At 42.5% G+C, this 23,554-nt stretch overlaps 2 protein-coding genes across 4 annotated transcripts in view; both read left to right on the top strand.

The window, feature by feature from the left end:
• Positions 1 to 23,554, top strand: part of LOC142098015 (UDP-glucuronosyltransferase 1A5-like) — an 89,338-nt gene that overhangs the window by 27,740 nt on the left and 38,044 nt on the right. The gene's annotated exons all lie outside the window — the stretch shown is intronic.
• LOC142098077 (UDP-glucuronosyltransferase 1A1-like) lies at positions 20,795 to 21,862 on the top strand. The gene is made up of 2 exons (XM_075180549.1): positions 20,795 to 21,689; positions 21,797 to 21,862. The coding sequence occupies exons 1-2, from the start codon at positions 20,826 to 20,828 to the stop codon at positions 21,860 to 21,862; spliced, it is 930 nt and encodes a 309-aa protein (XP_075036650.1). The 5' UTR covers positions 20,795 to 20,825.

Raw genomic sequence — 23,554 nt, 5'->3', positions numbered from 1 at the left:
CTGGGGTGATCACCACAATAATAAAATCTTGAGTTGGAAACCTTAAAAATATCCTATAACAATGAAACGAACAGGAGATGAATGGCTTAACTATATAATTTCTGTGTTTTTGAATGCTCAATACAGTCTTTATCTGTTTGCCAACCTAATGTATGTTTAATTTTCTGTACACCTAATATAGTTCACATTCACTCTATTTGAAGATACATTATACTCCGGTTCTTCACAACTTATCCTCAATACTTGTTTCCTTTACGAGTACATCCCTATAATCCCTTTATAAATACTGGTGTGCTTAGACTAATTACCTGCTATCGCTACATGTACTTGTAGGAAAGGTTACTTTACTAAGTCAGAGTAGCACCATACTCTATACCTTCACACAACCCTTGATAGCACTTAGAGAAATATCTTCATATCTATCAAACAATAACTGCTCTCTATAATCATGACATTTATTGAGTCATTACAATAAATTCTGGACATCCACCTACTGTAGTTATGTACAATTGGTTCCTGGATATTATTATGTTATTTATGCTTTTTGTGTGTAATCATGTTTTTATCATGTTATGAATAAATATAGGGATTTTATATACATAATTACCATGGTAGTCTGAGTACTAATGTTTTTCTGCACAGTGTTATGCACTTAAGTCTTTGGACTCCTGACAATTTCCATTTAAAAGTTAAGAATTATAGGATACCAATATTAATTATTATATTAATTATTATTTTCAAATTTTCAACATATTTGCAAGTTTTTTCTATTGCTTTTGGCAGTTGGGTCTGATAAGTTTTATGCTGTAACCCGTGGCACTTTACAAATCAACAAAAATAATATCAATAACGCTATATATATATTCCAAAATTTTGATAGGCTGCATGATGTTGTAACCCTGTGAATGTTATTGCACCCTGGGTATAGGTTAATACTCTGACATACACATGGGCATTCTTAAATTAGTGCTCTGTTCATAGTAGTGTTTTGTGTTTTTTGTTTGTTTTTTTACTTTTCTTGGTATTAAACAATGCTCAGATCTAATATTTTCTAATGGGATTTTATGGAAACTATGGTCATTATATAGGTATAGACTAGTGTTATTGTGAAGACTGCTTGAAGTGGGGGTTATCTTGATCCCCAAGGGCAATATTTAGTGATCAGTCCTCTATTCACAAATAGCCCAACACAGTTCGTCCATTTGAATCTTTCAAAAACTAAATTAATAATACCCTCTTTGTACACAACCTAATAATGTAATGAAACATGTTTTAATACATGTTTACAAATAGAGTAATGTAGTGTTGTATTAATGAAAGCGAAAATCGCATTTACCATATTAAAAAAATAACATAAAACACCTTAACATTTGTTGTGCTACCCTTTAAAAAATTAATTGGAAATCGTCTTTCCTGCAGCAATCTGTATGCAGGGGAGGGTTGGCAAATTTTAACCCGGGGGAGCAAGACTTGACTATGCAGACTATTAGGAACATTTTAAAGGAAAAAAAATGAGGGACACCCAGTGACCCACCCCAAGGTAGCCCACTATGGGACCGGCCTGGGGGACAGATGCCACCCTGCCCCCAGCCCAGTCTGCCCCTGTCTGTATGGAAATGACAAGTAATGTGGAAAGATGGCCGTTAATTAATTTAATTAATTGACCTTACATAGCTGCAATGCTAATGAATTAAGTACAACAATTAACTACTACTACAGTTGGAGGGCAAGCCACAATCAGCCAAATCAGAAGTGATAGACAGTACTGAAGATAGTCATCTTCATCGCATATATTTGCACAAACAGCTTATATGCAGGCTCTGGTTTTAATCACAATAAGAAATCATCAGGTATGTTGATTATATATGTTTATTTCTTAGTAGTAATACTTGCAGTTAAATAGAAGTCACACATGCTGTTGCTTCTTTCCTCTCTATTTCTCCCTTTCACTACCGGTTCACCTGTCTGTCCTGAGCTGATGTATTCCTAAAGGTACACTACCTTTAACTACTACTTCTCAGTGATGTTATATATATATATATATATATATATATATATATATATATATATATTTCTATCTCTCTCCTCTCTCTCTCTCTCTCTCTCTCTCTTTATATATATATATATATATATATATATATATATATATATATATATTCTGACAAAGTCACTGGATGAATGCTAAGTCACAGAGATATTTTGTACCAGGTCCCCTGTCTTGTATATGCTAACAGCAGGAAGATTGTTTAGCTCTGTGGGGCAAAGCTTCCCAGAGTATGTTTCACAGCAGACTAATTAAGAGTCGCACCTGTGTGGGGCCTGTAAAAGGTTTCAGCCCTGATCACTCTGTCTCTGAGACCTGGGGAGGAGGCTGGCTGCCACCTGAAGGAACCTGCTAAAGGGTAAGCAAATAACCTTTGCTTGGCGTTTGAGTCTCGGACACAAGGTCTCAGACTTGAGAGGGGGCATCTAAGGAATGTCTAGTTAGTGCTGGACAGGCAAGGCTTTATATATATATATAAAGTCCTACCCTTTGGGTTGCATGGGGCACCTGCCACCTTCCAAAGGGCCATCAATAAATTGTTACGACCTCACACAACTTATGCAGCTGCTTACTTGGACAATATATTGATTTATACCCCAGACTGGGGATCACATTTAGCCAAAGTTGAGGCGGTCTTAGCTTCATTAAGGTCAGCAGGGTTAACAGCTAACCCAGAGAAATGTCCCATAGCCATGAGAGAAGCCAAATATTTGGCGTACGTTGTTGGTCGAGGGCGTGTAAAACCCCAGCTAGACGAAGTGGAGGCAGTCAAAAATTGGGCAAGACCAGAAAAAAAGTCGCAGTTAAGAACCTTTTTAGGCTTAGTAGGTTACTACAGGCGGTTTGTAAGCCACTTCGCCACTAGAGCTGCTCCACTTACGGACATGTTAAAAAAAAGTTGTCCAGATAGATTAACCTGGTCTGATTCTGCAGAAACCGCCTGGTCTGATCTTCGGTTAGCTCTTTGTTCCTCCCCAGTTCTACAAGCACCGGATTTTACCCGGAGGTTCTTCCTCCAAACTGATGCTTCTGGTGTTGGCTTAGGTGTAGTCTTGTCACAGGAGAGGAATGGAGTAGAAAATCCTGTCCTGTACCTAAGTCGTAAGTTACTTCCAAGGGAACAAAAATATGCCACTGTGGAGAAAGAATGTCTCGCCATAAAATGGGCTACAGAAGCTCTGCGCTATTATCTCCTAGGCAGAGAGTTCACCTTAATAACAGATCATGCACCATTGCGATGGATGCAGAACAACCGGGAAGTAAATGCCAAGGTAACCTGCTGGTTCTTGGCACTAGAACCTTTCAAATTCTCGGTAGAACATTGACCTGGGATTCTACACAAAAATGCAGATGCGTTGTCACGAAAATATGCGCTCCTCACGGATTCCACGTCCCCCTACTTGGTGACGCTAGGGGGAGGGATATGTAACAAAGGGAGGCATTAAGTTGGCAATATGCAGAGAAAGCATGGAAGTAGAGTAAAACATTTGTGCAGTAATGCACCTAGATTGATGACTTATGTGTAACAAACAATAGTTTAAGTTGGTTAACTTACCTGATAGAGAAATCCTTCCTCTCAGCAAACAGACAGGGTGTGTCTTTTAGTACAAACAGATCCAGTGATGGGGCGTTTCCTTTTAAAGAGAAGGTGGGTGTGTCACCTGTCCATCAAGCTAAGGCTGGGGGAGGAGTATCAGGTATAAAAGCTTGTTTGTATCATTTGTGCACGAAGACCAACGCTGGGTAAGCTGGCTGGTCCTGAGAGAGAGCTGGTCTATGTATAGCTAACATTTAGGGTCTCCATAACTGCTGTGAAAGTATACGGTGTCAAAACATTACAATCCTGACAATAAAGCTACATAAAAAGGAAGAAGTTGTTCGCGTGTGCTTCTGCAGTAGCGGTCTCTTGCCACAAGTGGTGTCAGGAGTGGGATACTCCGGGAAGCAAGTTTCCGCTACCCAACACGCGCAGACGTCAACATGGAGAAAGTACTGAGAACCCTCGTGAATGTGGCCGCTGCGCAGCAACAGCAGCAAGCTCAGATGCTACGAGTTGCCGAGGCACAGGTGGAAAACACAAGGCTCTTAAGAGAATAGTTAACTACAGGGTCCAATGGCAAAACTGTTATGGTGGTAGCTGCCATAGCACCTAAACTCCCATATCCACTCATTTAGGGGCGAGACTTCACACTGTTTAATGATGTCCTCGGTGAGCGGATCCGGCCGGACATGCCGGCAACTGATGCAATGGTCGGAAGCCCAGTCTTAAAGGAACCGCCTAAGAATCCACAACATCTGGACATCGATCTTTGGGAACCGCCAAACCAGAATGCCATCCTGGGAGTCACAGCAGGAGTTCCACAAAAGCATCTAACTGCGGGGAAACATGGACAGTCCAAACTAGCATTGGTCGGTGATGTCACAGATGAGCCCACCCCGCCTGTCAGTGAGGATACGGACTGGTCCGCAATACCAATTTTGTTTCCTCTGCAGGACTTTGCTCGAGACCAACTTAATGATGCCACTTTGGAACATGCCTTTAAAAGTGTGACTGAGGTAGTGAGTACTGCCATTGAAAAGTCTGAAGTGCCCTTAGAGCCAGCTTTGTCCATTCAGCAGAGACAGCAGACTGAAGAAATGATTCGCCGGAACAGGGATGTCTTCTCTTCCCTTCCTGGCTGCACTACCTTAATCGAACACGACATTGTCACTGCGCCAGGAGTCATTGTAAAGCAGAAGCCGTATCATATTCCAGAAACCAGACGGGTGGACGTGAGAAAGGAGGTCGAGAAGATGCTCCAGTTAGATGTGATTGAAGAGTCCACTAGTGAGTGGAATAGTCCCATTGTGCTTGTCCCGAAACCCAATGGGATAATTAGGTTCTGCAATGACTTTAGACGCCTAAACAATATGTCGCAGTTTGATGCCTATCCGATGCCACGTGTGGATGAACTAGTGGAAAATCTTGCTGGTAGCAATTATTTAACAACCCTTGATCTAACAAAGGGTTATTGGCAAGTTCCCCTGACTTCCACGGCCAAGCCAAAGACTGCATTTTCCACCCCTGATGGTCTCTATCAATATAAAGTCCTACCCTTTGGGTTGCATGGGGCACCTGCCACCTTCCAAAGGGCCATGAATAAATTGTTACGACCTCACACAACTTATGCAGCCGCTTACTTGGACAATATAGTGATTTATACCCCAGACTGGGGATCACATGAAGCCAAAGTTGAGGCAGTCTTAGCTTCATTAAGGTCAGCAGGGTTAACAGCTAACCCAGAGAAATGTCCCATAGCCATGAGAGAAGCCAAATATTTGGGGTACGTTGTTGGTCGAGGGCGTGTAAAACCCCAGCTAGACGAAGTGGAGGCAGTCAAAAATTGGGCAAGACCAGAAAAAATGTCGCAGTTAAGAACCTTTTTAGGCTTAGTAGGTTACTACAGGCGGTTTGTAAGCCACTTCGCCACTAGAGCTGCTCCACTTACGGACATGTTAAAAAAAGTTGTCCAGATAGATTAACCTGGTCTGATTCTGCAGAAACCGCCTGGTCTGATCTTCGGTTAGCTCTTTGTTTCTCCCCAGTTCTACAAGCACCGGATTTTACCCGGAGGTTCTTCCTCCAAACTGATGCTTCTGGTGTTGGCTTAGGTGCAGTCTTGTCACAGGAGAAGAAGGGAGTAGAAAATCCTGTCCTGTACCTAAGTCATAAGTTACTTCCAAGGGAACAAAAATATGCCACTGTGGAGAAAGAATGTCTCGCCATAAAATGGGCTACAGAAGCTCTGCGCTATTATCTCCTAGGCAGAGAGTTCACCTTAATAACAGATCATGCACCATTGCGATGGATGCAGAACAACCGGGAAGTTAATGCCAAGGTAACCCGCTGGTTCTTGGCACTAGAACCTTTCAAATTCTCGGTAGAACATTGACCTGGGATTCTACACAAAAATGCAGATGCGTTGTCACGAAAATATGCGCTCCTCACGGAGTCCGCGTCCCCCTACTTGGAGACGCTAGGGGGAGGGATATGTAACAAAGGGAGGCATTAAGTTGGCAATATGCAGAGAAAGCATGGAAGTAGAGTAAAACATTTGTGCAGTAATGCACCTAGATTGATGACTTATGTGTAACAAACAATAGTTTAAGTTGGTTAACTTACCTGATAGAGAAATCCTTCCTCTCAGCAAACAGACAGGGTGTGTCTTTTAGTACAAACAGAGCCAGTGATGGGGCGTTTCCTTTTAAAGAGAAGGTGGGTGTGTCACCTGTCCATCAAGCTAAGGCTGGGGGAGGAGTATCAGGTATAAAAGCTTGTTTGTATCATTTGTGCACGAAGACCAACGCTGGGTAAGCTGGCTGGTCCTGAGAGAGAACTGGTCTATGTATAGCTAGCGTTTAGGGTCTCCATAACTGCTGTGAAAGTATACGGTGTCAAAACATTTACCATCCTGACAATAAAGCTACTTAAAAAGGAAGAAGTTGTTCGCGTGTGCTTGTGCAGTAGCGGGCTCTTGCCACTATATATATATGTATATGTGTATATATATATATATGTGTGTTTATATATATATGTGTGTATATATATATATGTATATATCTATATTTGTGTATATATCTATATATATATATATATATATATATATATATAAAGTTAACCCGTGCATGATACTCATGCATTCTAGTCAAATCAAGCTACTTAAGGTGTTAAAAAGGTTCTTGTCATGCATTTGGGCCATAGCCCAGGCCTCCTCAGGGGAAGAGCGTTACTTCCCGACGTAAGCGCCCTTTTTTTAACGTGGTTTTGTCTACATGTCACCAGCTCATCATTCTTCTCCATCACCTCATCCTTCATTTTCATCGCCACATCTATCCAGATGTCTATCCAGACACAGGGATCTCTCTTAGCGGTCCTGAGTATCACACTCCTCTCACTCTGTCACCCCCGGCAACCACCAACCACTCCCCACTGTCACCCCCGGCAACCACCAACCACTCCCAACTGTCACTTCTCCTTCAAGAAATATATATATATTTTTTTTAATCTTTATAAACACTTTTAACAATTAACAAATTAAATTAACAAATTAAAAACATCTTAGTATACCACATTTCAGCCCTTTCTGAATTTTTTTTCCCACACACACTAAGAATTTAGTAGGTCAGTGTATAACTCCGCCCAGCAGGTGGCGCTGCAGCTTGGTTTTATTTTTTCCACACACACACACACACACACACACACACACACACACACACAGACTAACACACGCCACTAGACATTTATATTATAGATATATATATATATATATACAGCATTTCTGTCGCGGGGGCGGGACCACGACCCCTCCCGCCCTCTAGTCACGCCCCTCTCCCGGAATACTTTTGCCGAAAGTTAGCAAGTATGATCTAAGCTTATTCCTCTAGAACACATTCATACCCGGTTCTCATTCACACTAACATTGCCATATTGGGTAATGTACTGATCATAAATTTGATCAGGTTCTAATAGGATCATGTTTAAAAATAGAAGCAGAAAGTTTGCTAGAAAAGGGGACTTAATGAGGTATACCTAGCAATTTTATGATACACAGTTTGTTTGATCACCTGCCCTTTTCTTTTCTTTTTATACATTTCGCTGTTTTAATTTGAAATACATAATTTTTAATTACACATAATAAAAGTTATATTTTAATAGCTCCTTGACATCCCTCCCAGCTTCATATTCTATGTTCATGCTAGACAGTTATAGTGCACCAATTTTCTAACAAACTTTCTGCTTCTCTTTTTTAAACATTATGCTCAAGTGTTTGGTGGCACCCTGAAGAAGTTAAATATAAACCAATAGACAGTTGTGGTTATTATATAATATAACTATAAGGGAATTTAACTCCTAATAATTGGTGTGACAGAACTTTTTCGTTCCCTCCTTTAATAGGATTATATCTTATATAAATTCCACAATAGGAGTAGCAAGCGTTATTTATTCAGAGCCTTACAAAAACACTGTTGTTAAAGATGTTTAATAGTAGTAGAGGCCTGTCACCTACTAAAATAATTTTGCAATGAAATGTAAATTTTGTGACGGCAGAGCGTCTTAGTATGAATAGTGCTGTGAAATTCAAATTTTGTACTAATAAATTTGGTCCAAATCAAGGCTTGTTAGTATGAATGTAAATCTTTTGGCGCCCTCATGTGACATTGAGAGGAAGTGTTGTCAGTCTTTACTGTTTCCAATGGGGAGCATAGAGAATGTATTATTATCTTTTATATATAAGGCGCTACAAGAGGTCTGCAGAGCCGTACATGACATTTACAGACAGTAATGATTCATAACACATTACATAATAACATGGTAATGCAGATCAAGTTATTTACAGGACAGTTAGTGAGAGTGATGTAATGTCCAACGTAAAGTAGGCCTGAGCTTAAGAAAACAGGGTTACGTAAGCAGGCCAAGAGGTACAAAGGGTGATAGTAGAAGGACAACACAAGGAAAAATGGCCCTGCTCGTGAGAGCTTACACTCTAAAGGGAAGGAGAAGACTCAAATATGGTTGCACCGAGTTAGGGAGTGGGGGTAATAGTCGAGGTAAAGGAGTTAGGAGGAGACCTGATAGGCATGAAGTAAGGGAGTATACATTAATATATGAATTAGGGATTTACAAATTTGGTGGAATATAGTCCCTAAGGGGAAAGGGATGCACAAATAGTGTGGTACCGAGTGGGTGAGTGGAGGTGATAGGCAAGACAAGGGCGTTAGGAAAAGGGCTGATAGACTTGAATAAGGAAATTATTCTTATGTAGCAGGATAACAATAGGCACACTGATAATGTTATGGATAAAAGGGCCTACTTATTATGCATACCACTGTTTCCCCATTCATTATCATCTGTCATCGCATTGATGACAAATGAATTAACGTGGCAATTTCCTATTATTATTAACATTTATTTATAGGGAGCCACATTTGGCAAACAAGACAGTACATGGTATAACAGTACAATAGTCTAAACAAATAACACTGCAACTCTCACCTAATAACACTACAATTCTCAACAACTGCTGATAACCTGGTTGGGTAATGGGGTGCAAGGGGTATATTCAGCACAAGCTGAAACCTGTGCCCATAAGCATGGACACAACTAATAGGTTTAGAGCCACTGAAAGAGATGCAAAGACAATGGAGGGATGGTCTGATAGAACGAGGGAAATCGTGGTTGAGGGGAGGGCAGCACCGGAGAAATCTTGGATTTGGGAGTGAGATGTGATTGCCAGAGGGAGGAAAGGCAATGGTAATTGACCAACTGGAGAGGGCAGGAGGGAGATGAGGTTGGAGATATAGGGAGCACTGGAGTTGGAGAGGGCCTTGTACATATGGATGAGGAGTTGAAGAGGATTCTGTAAGGAAAAGGGAACCAGTATAAGGCTTGGCAGAGAGGGGAGTCAGATGTTGAGTGGCAAGAGAGGAAGATAAGTCTAGCTGCAGCATTATGTATAGGTAGAAGAGGAGCAAGATGTGAGTGGGGTGGCCAGTAAGAAGGTTACAGTAGTCGAGACAAGAAATAATCAGTGAATAGATAAGAATTTTGGAGTATTGGGAAGTGAAAGGTCTGATATGTTGCAGAGCAAGAGGATTGGGCAAGAGATTTAATGTGGGAGGCGAAGGTGAGGGAGGAGTCAAGAATCATGTGGAGACAGCGCACTTTGGCAGATCCGAGGTGGGGACGATCTGGGCAATTGCCCCGCTTAGCAGAGGCGTTCTCCCTGCTGCCGCACACTATGTGCTGCAGGTCCATGTCTCCAGACAGACAATCCTTCGTGGCCACTGTGATCGTGTTTCAAACGCAATCAGTGCAGCCCGGGCAGCATACTCTGCCTGCTGACACGGACCTGCAGCACATAGTATGCGGCCGCTGGCAGTCCACTGATAAAAGTAAAAGAATGTAAGCTCGGCAATTACAGCATTCTCTGACCATTCACTGGATTAAGTTTTAGGCTCCTCCATTGTCAAGTCTAAGGCTATCTCCATACATTATAATTACTTGCAAGCCCCTATTGATCACTCTGCTTCCACTACAGGGATGGGTCGCCGACTCTCCATCTTTCCGTTTTAATGATCAAAGATCTAACACGAGCCCTTGAAGCTCCTTGTAAGCTCATGCTCTGTAGTATATACACTGAGATGTTTTTGACTATCGTCACCGAGCATGCTTATCTCCCCATCGTAGATTTTAAATTGTAATTTCTGCCAACTGTCATTACAGTGGATGGAGGATACAGAACTATAATTAGAGGTTTTTGTTTGCAGATTAGAAGATTTGCATTAAATGATCTTCTTAATTATATCCCTTTTCCCCCGGAGTGGTACATTCTTGGTATATTACCACAGAACCAGAGAATTATTGGGGTGGTAGGAGATTACTTTTAGCTTTTAGCGCTGCCACGAGTAAAACCATCTTTCATACTTGGATACATAGGGCCTGAGTCATTAAGGAGTGCAAGACAAAAATAAGGAGAAAAATTGATCCTGGACAAAAACATGTCACAATGCAAGGGGTGCAAACTAGTTTATTATTTTGCACATAAAGAAAATACTGACTTTTTTTGTCATGTAGCGCACAAGTACTTGATACCTTTATTTTTGCACTCAAATTTAATTTTATTTGATCTAGGACATGCCCTACCCCAACTATAAATCTGTCCCCACATTTTAAATTTACCTTTCCCTCCAATGCGCCATGGTTTTGTTGAGGTACAAAGTTACTCCTTTATTTTTATTTGCTCTCCTTAATGACTCAGGCCCATACTAGCCAATCTTCCTTTATCTATTCAGTATGGACTGGGTAGAGGTGTCTTTGTAAAGGCAGTCTACAGTCAAACGCTTTTTTGATATGTGGGAAAGTTATATTGCCATCTTACCAGCCTCTACCAGAAAGCAAATTCATAAATGCCTCCGACATACCACATGGTACAGTCTCAGGGAGATAGTGGATGACCTCTCCCGTATGTCTGTCAACCACCCTCATTCTTTTTGCTTTTGTGCTCCTCTTCTGCGCCTGTCTCCCACCTCCAGCTATTGGAGTGACTGGCATACTTATTGAGAGCAATGTAACATTATTATATTATACTGATTAACCTTGATATATAAGTCCTTCAAGCTTTATTTCTTGGTATTTATAGATGTAATTCCAGCTGATGTTAATAGTTTAAATGTTTCAATGAAGCTACTATCTCATTGAATGTCATGTGCATAATTTATGTGTTTGCAACTTTTGTCTATTTCTGCCTGTATTGAATTACAAACTTTTTTTAAAGATACCTTACGATGTGAATAGGGGTAGAAATATGTTCCATATAAACAGTATACAGGCGAAAGTAGTTTTTTGTGGCAATTACACTTTTTACTACATGCGTAGTTACCAATAATTCACATCAGAACCCACATACTTGAATTTCCTCAATAACTCTCATTAGACCAAAAACAGTGTTGCCTCCTGACAATGATTTAATAGTAACCCTTTCACTGCATTACCTATTTCACCTGCACTAAGTGATGCTAACAATTAGCCCTTTATCACAACCTTTACTGTCAAATTCGTATTATTTATAAAAATGTACATTTCAGTAATACAAAACACACAATTTTTTTTAACATCAAAAATTCAAACAAAAACTGTTAACAATATAATAAACTTACAATTAAAAAGGTAGTTAAGCAATAAGTTAAAACTCAAAGTACTTATCTCCACTTGGCCTTGGCCTCCCTGCCTCTGTGTTTATTTGTGCCAAATGCCTGATAGCCTGATAGCTAGGGATCATGGGTTCTTTCAGGACATTTAGCAACCAGGCATCAAATCTGGAGAGGTGCATCACATGTTGCCGAACATTTAACGAGTGGAAATGTTTTTCTATCGCTACAAATAGCTTAATTTCCAGCTGATGGGATCAGGGCTATATGTGTACCATCCACTGCCCCTATAATGTGTGGAAAGCCAGCTATGATGGCAAATTGCTGCTTTTTGAGCACAGGGGACAGCTCTGCGATTGATGGATGTGTGTCAGGAAAGCCCACAGCACTACCTTGAGTACATGACTAGGTAGGTTGGGACATACCTGCCACAATACTCATGGATCACCTAGCATCTGACATCCCCAAAAGGCTGACACGTGGCCTGAAGACATTCTCCCTGGGCTGGCGATGTTGTTCCAGTTGCTGGTTTTGGGGACTGTTGGTATATGTGAGAAAGTAGGTTGTAGAGGGGAAATTACCTTTTGCAAATCTTCAAAGTGTACATTTTTTTAGATACTAACATGCTGCATGAAAGGTAGCAAATAAAGACAAAATGTAACATATCTCCTAAACAGCGAATAACCGGAGTCGTAGCGCTTGAAATAAATGAATTGGCAGAATCAATCTATTAATTGTTATATAATATTTATGTAAGGTATCTTTTCGGAAGGTATGTGAGAAAAAGGTGGGGAAGGTGTTTTCCCATACATGGTACGCTTTCATTCTGTAATTGCAGACTGTTTTGTCCACATTTTGATCAATAAATTACTATATTGAGGACCAGCTATGCTGCATTAACTCACATTTGGGGCATTATACCATAGGCTGCTTTAAAACCAAATGTGAGTGTTTACAGTGTCCACAAAATTACTGATAAAACAACAAATTGCACTTTGCTACATAAGAAACTTAAATACAATGTCAAAAATATCAAGAGAGGGGCCTTTTATTTGTATATTTGTGAATGTTATTGACCGCTGATCTATTGAAGGAATTTTTTATTTTTTAGGTGTGCAGTATTTGTCATTAAATTAACATTTATGAAAAATAAGGAGAAAATCCATCAGTTTCTATTTCTAAAATTGCTGTATATAGCAATGGCCTCAAAAGTTGCAATGGTTATCAGGTACATTGACATTTGCCCTTTAAAACCAATACAAATAACCAGTTCATAGCTCAACCTTCTGTCACGGGCACTAGGAGTCTTTACCCAGGGATCACCAGGTGATAGGCTTACCAGAGCAGTATAGGTGGTAATATGGTACTCTGGTAGCAGGGTGATCACGGAACAGGAAAAGCAGATGATGAGATGCTCAGGAAAGTCTATGACTAGCAGCACTGGCAATATGGAGGTAGTAATACACGAGGAACTGTATGGACAAAGGACACGTGAAGGTAGTCAGTGGTCTGCGGTAGCAAGTTGTACCACTGCTATAGTGAGGAGGAATGTCCAACAGAAACGAGGAGGTGATGAGAGTCAGCGGTCTGCGGATAGCAAGTTGTACCGCTGTCTGAGTGAAGGAATGGAATCCAAGTGGAGGTATCCGGGGAGTCAGTGGTCTGCGTTAGCAAGTTGTACCACTGCTATGTGAGAGGATACTGGAACAGGTGAAACTGTAAACAGGAGTCAGTGGTCTGCCACTAGCAAGTTGTACTACTGAATATATATGTGAGGAGGTGCACGGGGAGAGACTGCAACACAATATATACACGGGCACCTTGACTTTGATCCACAGTAATATGCACAATATAAATGTATAAATGACTGAACAACACTGCCAATATAGAAAGTCTCTTGAAGTAATCCGGCATAAGATAACACAGTCAATGATGGCAGTAGAGTCAGCAGATAGTACACTCCAGAGGAGAACCAACACAGTCAATGATGGCAATAGACTCAGCGGATAGTACACTCCAGAGGAGAACCAACACAGTCCAGCAAGGTATGCAATACACAGCACAGTCAATGGGAAGTATGCATACCGTGGTTCAGGAGAAGGCAGTCAGACAGGAGTGCAGAGATACCTGAAGGGCAGGAGGCCAGCAGGATAACACAGGAAGGCGTGGAGAGCGGATCAGCAGTAGATGGATGAGTAGCGCTGAGAAGTAACAGCAGCGGGTCTCTGCGGGAACACGGAGGTAACCAATAGCAACCAGCAGGTGCAGTAACGATGGGACACCGGAGCAGAGTTGAACTGGAACAGATGATCACGGAGAGTAGCGGGTAGCAATAGTGGCAGCAGACTCAAGGAAACACGGTAGAGTAGACAAGGACTGAAGACTGAAGCGCACAGAGGCAGCGGATAGGAATCAGCTAAACAGTCACGATGAAACACAGACGGGTTGCAGGTTGAAGACTGTAGTGCACGGAGGCAGCGGATAGGAATCAGCTGGCAGTCACAATCATGAACAGGTGAGTGGATGTGGTTGAAGCCTGTAATGCACGGAGGCAGCGGATAGGCATAGCTAACAGTCCCAATGATACATGGTAGAGTTGAAGTGATTAGAAGACTGTAGTGCACGGAGGCAGCGGATAGGAATCAGCTCACAGTCACGATGATACAGTAGATGGTAGAAGTGGTATGGGAACCACAGTAGCAGAAGTGGTTTGGAAACCACAGAGGTAGAAGTGGTTTGGAAACCACAGGAATCAGCAGGGCTGAATAAACAAGGAAACACAGGAACACCTTCAGAGACTCATGGGGAATGAGACTCCAAGATCAGGCAACGTGGTGTTGACCACAGGTGCTTAATATAGGGAGGTTGCCTGATCTGCCAATTAAGTTAAAGGAACATACACTGGAGGTATAGAAAGGGCTGCGCATGCGCAGTCCCTCAGGATGGAGGACGGCCACGGTTCCTAAATGTCCGGGAAGAAGCACTCACAGTCCGGTGAGTGACAGTACCCCCCCTTTTAAAGGTGGGCACAGAACGCCTGGAACCGGGCTTGTCCGGATTTTTGGAATAAAACTTCTTCAGAAGGGCAGGAGCATTAAGATCTTCAGCTTTGATCCATGAACGCTCTTCAGGACCAAAGCCCTTCCAATGAACGAGGAAACGGAGGACTCCTCGCGAAATTTTTGCATCCAATACCTCAGTAATCTCGAAATCCTCCTCCTGATGAACTTGAACTGGCTGCGGTGCTGAGGAAGGAGTCGAGAAACGGTTGATGATGAGAGGTTTGAGCAAGGACACATGGAAGGCATTGGAGATCCGAAGATTCTTAGGAAGAAGAAGTTTAACACATACTGGATTGATAACTTGAATGATCCTATATGGACCAATAAAACGAGGGGCGAATTTCATAGATGGAACCTTCAAACGAATATTTTTGGTAGATAACCAGACACGATCTCCAATTTTTAGTGGTGGAATAGCCCGCCTCTTCTTATCTGCGAAAGACTTATATTTGTTAGATGTCTTCTTTAAACAGGTTTTGACCTGAGACCAGATATTTTTGAAGGTCTGACAAGCAGTCTCCACAGCAGGAACTTGGGTGGGCGGGAGGGCAGGAAATTCCGGAAAAGACGGATGGTGACCGTAGACCACAAAGAATGGAGTTTTGGATGATGACTCATGGTACATGTTGTTATGGGCGAATTCAGCCCAAGGGAGCAATTCTACCCAGTTGTCTTGGTTGGCTGAAGAGAACATCCTAATAAAAGTCTCAAGATCTTGATTGACTCGTTCCGTTTGTCCGTTAGATTGCGGATGGTAAGACGATGAGAGTGCTAATCGTATGCCCAAGGTTTTACAAAGGGCCCGCCAGAATCTGGAAACGAATTGTACTCCTCTATCTGACACAATCTCAGACGGACATCCATGGATGCGGAAGATTTCTTTAATGAAATGTTCAGCCAGAGTAGACGAGGAAGGTAAACCGGACAGAGGGACGAAATGAGCCATCTTCGAAAATCTGTCTACCACTACCCAAATAGTATTGTGATTCTTACTTGGTGGCAAATCAGTAACGAAATCCATACTAATATGGGTCCAAGGCTTGGACGGAATGGGTAGTGGTCGCAGCAACCCTGCTGGAGTTCTGCGGGAGGATTTGAACTGAGAACATAAATCACAGGAAGCAATAAACTCTTTGACGTCTCTCCTCATTGAAGGCCACCAGTAACTACGAGAGAGAATCTCAAAGGTCTTATGTTCACCGGCGTGTCCAGAAAAACGAGAGGCATGGAACCACGAAAGGATTTTCCTCCTCAGAGTAGGAGGCACGAGGGTCTTCCCAAATGGTAGCATTTTGGTGGATGAAGCAGCCAGAGAAATACATTTGGGATCTAGAATAGCATGGTTGGGAACCTCTTCTACATCAGAGGACGTCACAAAAGCTCGAGATAGAGCGTCAGCTTTCTTGTTCTTAGCAGCTGGTTTGAAGGTTATAATTAATTCAAAACGGGAAAAGAAAAGAGACCATCTTGCTTGACGAGGGTTCAAGCATTGAGCAGATTGCAAATATGACAAGTTCTTATGATCCGTGAAGATCGTCACCGGATGGCGAGCTCCTTCCAACAAGTATCTCCATTCCTCTAATGCAGCTTTGATGGCCAGCAACTCCTTGTCCCCGATAGTATAGTTTTTCTCTGCGGGCAGAAGACCCCGAGAGTAGAAGGCACAAGGATGTAATTTTTGTTGCTCCGAGCGTTGGGAGAGAATAGCTCCTAAGCCCACATTAGAGGCATCTACTTCTAGGAAGAAGGGGAGTGTCACATCAGGTTGTCGCAGAATGGGAGCAGACGAAAAGGACTCTTTGAGGATTTGAAAGGCTTGGAGAGCCTCAGATGACCATTGCTTAGCATTAGCCCCTTTCCGAGTTAAGGCCACAATGGGAGATGCAATGGATGAGAAGTCTTGAATGAAGCGTCTATAGTAATTGGCAAAACCTAAAAAACGCTGGATGGCACGAAGAGTAGTTGGCTGAGGCCAATGTAGTACAGCATTTACTTTGTCTGGATCCATCTTCAGGCCAACTCCGGAAACTATATACCCCAAGAATGGAATCTGGGGTAACTCGAATGAACATTTTTCCAATTTACAGAACAACGAGTTTTTCCGTAGTCTGGAGAGGACCTCTGCCACATGTTGGTGATGAGAAGGCAGGTCCTGTGAGAAGATCAATATGTCGTCCAGGTAGACAACGACACATACATATAATAAGTCCCGAAAGATCTCATTGATGAAACCCTGGAAAACCGCGGGGGCATTACACAGCCCGAAGGGCATTACTAAATATTCGTAATGCCCATCTCTGGTGTTAAACGCGGTCTTCCATTCGTCACCGGAACGGATTCTAATTAAATTGTAGGCACCACGAAGATCCAACTTAGTAAATATCCGAGCTCCCTTGATGCGATCAAATAGCTCAGTGATCAGCGGAATGGGATACCGATTCTTGATAGTAATGGCGTTGAGTCCACGAAAATCTATACAAGGGCGTAATGATCCATCCTTCTTTTTGACGAAGAAGAACCCAGCTCCAGCGGGAGAGGTGGAAGGTCGAATGAACCCACGCTGGAGATTCTCCTGTATGTACTCAGATGTGGCTTGAGTTTCAGGTAACGAGAGAGGATAGACCCGACCCCTGGGAGGAGTCTTGCCAGGTAGAAGGTCGATCGGACAATCCCAAGAACGATGAGGAGGAAGACGTTCAGACTGAGCTTTATCAAACACATCGGCAAATGAAGCATACTGAGGAGGGAGTCCCGGGGAGGAAGATGAGATGGAAGATTGCTGTACTTTAAGAGGAATAACTTGAGAGAGACAACGATGGTGACATTCAGGCCCCCAAGACGTAACTTGAGGGGTGCGCCAGTCAATCTGGGGAGAGTGACATTGAAGCCATGGAAGGCCTAAGACAATCGGACTTGTCGTAACAGGAAGAATTAAAAACGAAATTTCTTCATGGTGTAGTACACCAATCTGAAGGGTTACTGGAGACGTACTCTGGGTGATGAGACCATTGATGAGACGTGATCCATCTATAGCCGTCACAGTAATGGGTGTTTTTAAAGTGATCACTGGTAGGGACCATTGATTCACTAGTGATTTAGAAATGAAATTTCCTGCTGCTCCGGAATCAATCAATGCCTGTGACTCAAAGGATTTGGTAGCAAAGGAAATCGTAACATCGAAAGCGCAGACTTTAGATTTCATAGACAATGGAGAGGACTCCAGGGACCCTAACTTCACCTCTCCAGAACTAGTTAGGGCCTGGCATTTCCCGATTTCTTAGGGCAAGAACTGAGCATATGTGTGGAATCAGCACAATAGATACAGAGTCTATTCTTTACTCTTCGTTTCCTCTCTTCTAAAGATAATTTGGAACGTCCTATCTCCATGGGAATCACAGAAGGTGAAACTGGACGAAATTGAGGGTTTAAACGAAGAGGTGCTTTAGCAGAAGTTGTTTTCTCAGATTCTCTTTCACGAAATCTCATGTCTACACGATGGCAAAGAGAGATCAAATCTTCTAGTGACGAAGGAAGCTCTTGGGTAGTCAGTGCATCTTTAATTTTATCGGAGAGCCCCTGCCAGAAGGCGGCAACTAATGCTTCAGTGTTCCACTGAAGTTCAGAGGCTAAGATCCTAAATTGAATGACATACTGTCCTACTGTATGGGAGCCTTGTCGCAAACGAAGAATGCTGGAAGCAGCGGAGGTCACACGACCTGGTTCATCGAACACACTTCGGAACGTGGAAATGAATTTGGCACTATCTTGTAGAATTGGATCGTTTCTTTCCCACAGAGGGGAGGCCCAAGCCAGGGCTTGTCCAGAAAACAATGAGATAAGATAGGCCACTCTGGAACGATGGGTAGAAAAATTTTGAGGTTGGAGTTCAAAATGGACTGAACATTGGTTAAGGAAACCTCTACAAGTTTTGGGGTCCCCGTCATATTTTGACGGAGTAGGCAGGTGAAGCGTAGGAGCTGTAGACACCTGGGATGGCACTGGGGAAACGGAGGAAAGCACAGGAGCTTCAATACTAGCTGTAACAGTCTGTCCAGATGTTCCTTGGGAGGTTAACGATTGGTAACATTGAAGTAACAGCTGTTGGCGAGCATCCTGTTGCTCCACACGGCTGACCAGATGCTGCAGCATCTCTTTAGCAGTAGGTTCCGTATCTGGGTCTGTCATGGCCTGATCTTACTGTCACGGGCACTAGGAGTCTTTACCCAGGGATCACCAGGTGATAGGCTTACCAGAGCAGTATAGGTGGTAATATGGTACTCTGGTAGCAGGGTGATCACGGAACAGGAAAAGCAGATGATGAGATGCTCAGGAAAGTCTATGACTAGCAGCACTGGCAATATGGAGGTAGTAATACACGAGGAACTGTATGGACAAAGGACACGTGAAGGTAGTCAGTGGTCTGCGGTAGCAAGTTGTACCACTGCTATAGTGAGGAGGAATGTCCAACAGAAACGAGGAGGTGATGAGAGTCAGCGGTCTGCGGATAGCAAGTTGTACCGCTGTCTGAGTGAAGGAATGGAATCCAAGTGGAGGTATCCGGGGAGTCAGTGGTCTGCGTTAGCAAGTTGTACCACTGCTATGTGAGAGGATACTGGAACAGGTGAAACTGTAAACAGGAGTCAGTGGTCTGCCACTAGCAAGTTGTACTACTGAATATATATGTGAGGAGGTGCACGGGGAGAGACTGCAACACAATATATACACGGGCACCTTGACTTTGATCCACAGTAATATGCACAATATAAATGTATAAATGACTGAACAACACTGCCAATATAGAAAGTCTCTTGAAGTAATCCGGCATAAGATAACACAGTCAATGATGGCAGTAGAGTCAGCAGATAGTACACTCCAGAGGAGAACCAACACAGTCAATGATGGCAATAGACTCAGCGGATAGTACACTCCAGAGGAGAACCAACACAGTCCAGCAAGGTATGCAATACACAGCACAGTCAATGGGAAGTATGCATACCGTGGTTCAGGAGAAGGCAGTCAGACAGGAGTGCAGAGATACCTGAAGGGCAGGAGGCCAGCAGGATAACACAGGAAGGCGTGGAGAGCGGATCAGCAGTAGATGGATGAGTAGCGCTGAGAAGTAACAGCAGCGGGTCTCTGCGGGAACACGGAGGTAACCAATAGCAACCAGCAGGTGCAGTAACGATGGGACACCGGAGCAGAGTTGAACTGGAACAGATGATCACGGAGAGTAGCGGGTAGCAATAGTGGCAGCAGACTCAAGGAAACACGGTAGAGTAGACAAGGACTGAAGACTGAAGCGCACAGAGGCAGCGGATAGGAATCAGCTAAACAGTCACGATGAAACACAGACGGGTTGCAGGTTGAAGACTGTAGTGCACGGAGGCAGCGGATAGGAATCAGCTGGCAGTCACAATCATGAACAGGTGAGTGGATGTGGTTGAAGCCTGTAATGCACGGAGGCAGCGGATAGGCATAGCTAACAGTCCCAATGATACATGGTAGAGTTGAAGTGATTAGAAGACTGTAGTGCACGGAGGCAGCGGATAGGAATCAGCTCACAGTCACGATGATACAGTAGATGGTAGAAGTGGTATGGGAACCACAGTAGCAGAAGTGGTTTGGAAACCACAGAGGTAGAAGTGGTTTGGAAACCACAGGAATCAGCAGGGCTGAATAAACAAGGAAACACAGGAACACCTTCAGAGACTCATGGGGAATGAGACTCCAAGATCAGGCAACGTGGTGTTGACCACAGGTGCTTAATATAGGGAGGTTGCCTGATCTGCCAATTAAGTTAAAGGAACATACACTGGAGGTATAGAAAGGGCTGCGCATGCGCAGTCCCTCAGGATGGAGGACGGCCACGGTTCCTAAATGTCCGGGAAGAAGCACTCACAGTCCGGTGAGTGACACCTTCTCAACACAGTGTCCTAGCACATCGCTCAGTGACGTACTAGACACTGTTGTATACCAAAGTACAGATCTTTAAAAGCAGTTTGCAGATAAGCTTTATTCTGCAGAGTGAAGACATGGCTAGCATGCATCTCTCTTTATATCTTACAGTTACCATTGTATTAGTTACTTTTTGCCACATAACATTTATTGAGAGTGGTAAAGTTCTTGTGGTGCCTATAGATGGCAGTCACTGGCTTAGCATGCGCCCTCTGGTGAAATTATTGAGACAAAGAGGACATCATGCTGTTGTGGTTGCACCGGACATCAATCTCCATCTTCAGACCTCTCAGGACTTTCAGATGAAGTTTTACCCTGTATCCTTCTCCTCGGAACAGCTACACAATCATTTCTCATCTATGGCAAGAGAAGTTTTCACAGAAAGACCTTTTCTGCAGAAATTTCTAAAGCTTCAGGAGAAGATGAGAGAAGGAACAACGTTTATGTTAAACACATGTCAACGACTGTTGAACAATAATCCGTTAATACAGTCCCTGGAGGAAATGACTTTTGATGTTGTCTTAACAGACCCTGCTCTTCCCTGTGGTCAGATACTTGCCGAGCACCTATCTGTGCCCTCTGTTTTCTTCTTACGTGGCATACCTTGCCACTTGGATTCTAAGGCTTCTAAATGCCCAATTCCATTATCTTATGTCCCACGGATTTTGACAAGTTTGACCGATGAAATGAATTTTCCTCAACGGTTGAAGAATCTCATGTTTGACCTATCTATGTATTTCCTGTGTGATTTCGTTTACTCTCCATACCAGTTACTGGCCTCTGAATTCCTCCAGAGAGAGATCAATCTGCAGGAAATTCTCAGTCATGCATCCATCTGGTTGATGAGAATGGACTTTGTCTTTGACTTCCCAAGGCCGGTGATGCCCAACATGGTCTTGATAGGAGGAATCAATTGTGTCCAAATGAAGGTTCTTAATCAGGTGGGAATTCAAATATTTTATAGCATTTCTTTTTACCTAAAACATACTTGCTCAATATTGTAGGGGATTTGGTTTAATTAAATATATTATACTTTTTATTTATATAGTACCTTCATATTGCAGAAGATTTACAGAGAATATCAGTCTTTGCCCCATTGGAACTTGGTGTTTAAATTATCTGCCACTACAAATACACACACAATGGTTATTATTATTATTATTATTATTATTATTATTATTATTATTATTATTATTATTATCCTTTATTTGTTAGGCACCACAAGGTTTTTGCAGCGCCGTACACAGTACAAACAGTAGACTAAACAGGGTAAAACAGTAGAAAACAATAAACAAAAATACCAATACTTTAGAAACTCCAGGCTGGCTGATGTAGTAAACAAGGAGCAGAAGAACGGTTAAGGAGACATGAGGGAAGAGGGCCCTGCTCATGTGAGCTTACATCCTAAGGGAAATGGTTAATTTTGTTCGAAGCCAATTAACCTACCAGTCTGTCTTTGTACTGTGAGAGCAAACCAGAGCACTCACAGACCTGGGGAGAACATACAAATGCTACATAGATAGTGCCGTTGTTGGAATCTAAGCCATGGCCCCAGTGCACTGCTAACGTATATGTTGGGACTCAGGGTTTTCCGGATAATGTTTTCCTGTATTTTTAAGCACCTTGTCTAAAATATCATAAAATAATGTTTTGTTTTGCTCCACACTGCCCCTGGTATTTATCTTCTCATTGTATTGTTCAGCAGCGCTCCGCATGTTAACAAAAGAAAAAAGCTCTGCATGATCATGTTTATGTGTATGACAATATTACCTAGCAGCAGCGATTATTTACTTTTGTGCTTCCTGGGTTTCTGGAATGTAATATATATAATATAAACGTAATATATTTCATGTACAACATATTCCATTGTTATACACATTTAAATCTTTACTGTCGAGGTAACAGATAACTAGCCCCAAGGGGAGAATTCAATTCCCCCCAGAATACTGTTGCGGTAAACCTATTACCGTTAATACAGTAACTTTAACACAGATTTCTGCTCGCGGCTCAGGGAGTTGAAATTAGCGTATTAACGGTAATTATGCGCACTATTACCGTAATATCAGTATTAGTGCGCAGCCAGCATTATCTTTTACAGTAACGTGGCCAATTGAATTCCCCCCCACAAAATAAGGATTATCATCTTCATATGTACTTTCTAGTCCGTCTGACTTTCTACCTATCTCTTCGGAAGCTTTATCTCTCACTGTAACAACCAGATGTTTTAGCAAATAATCAAAAACACAATAATCACAAAACACAGATAGGCACTTTTCATGATGAACCCAAGCAGATGTCAATATAACGGAAGGAGACATACTATCAGGGGCGAGAGCAGGACTTTGATGTAGAGGTTTTCCAAGTTTGTCCTTCACCAAAATATTCATGTTTATGTTTGTACATACCCTACAAATACTACATACAGTACATACAGTAAACATTATAAAGTGCTACATATAATTCCCACTAAATATATAGGCAAAACTGCTGGCATAGAAAGTTGGTGTATACTGGACATAATATATTTGAATGTACTTTTGTGTGGAGAATAGACCTGATGGTAAACAAGAGCGATGTTATAAAGAAGGTGGTATAAAGAGTACTGTATGTATGAGCTGCACTGGCAAAGCTTAGATATAAAAAGTAATAGTAGTGGCTGCTACAAATGGCAGGACATTAGGATCTCTTCATATTATAATCAACAGGTATCACACCTGCATATAAAACATGTCCAAACTGACACTCTGCCAGGATACTTGGCGCAAGCCCAAGGGGGCGCCGCCGCCCGATACCTGCCTTCGTGCCC

Source organism: Mixophyes fleayi, chromosome 7 (genome assembly GCF_038048845.1).
Source record: "Mixophyes fleayi isolate aMixFle1 chromosome 7, aMixFle1.hap1, whole genome shotgun sequence".
NCBI classification, from domain to species: domain Eukaryota; kingdom Metazoa; phylum Chordata; class Amphibia; order Anura; family Limnodynastidae; genus Mixophyes; species Mixophyes fleayi.
The sequence above is the reverse complement of the archived record's forward strand: the minus strand, read 5'-3'. Positions and strand labels throughout refer to the sequence as shown.

Excerpts from the sequence above, each read along its gene's own strand:
- LOC142098077 (XM_075180549.1), top strand. The coding sequence starts at position 20,826 with ATGGCTAGCATGCATCTCTCTTTATATCTTACAGTTACCATTGTATTA. Across the intron at positions 21,690-21,796 it reads AAATGAAGGTTCTTAATCAG|TACCTTCATATTGCAGAAGA; the intron begins GTGGGAATTCAA and ends TTATTTATATAG.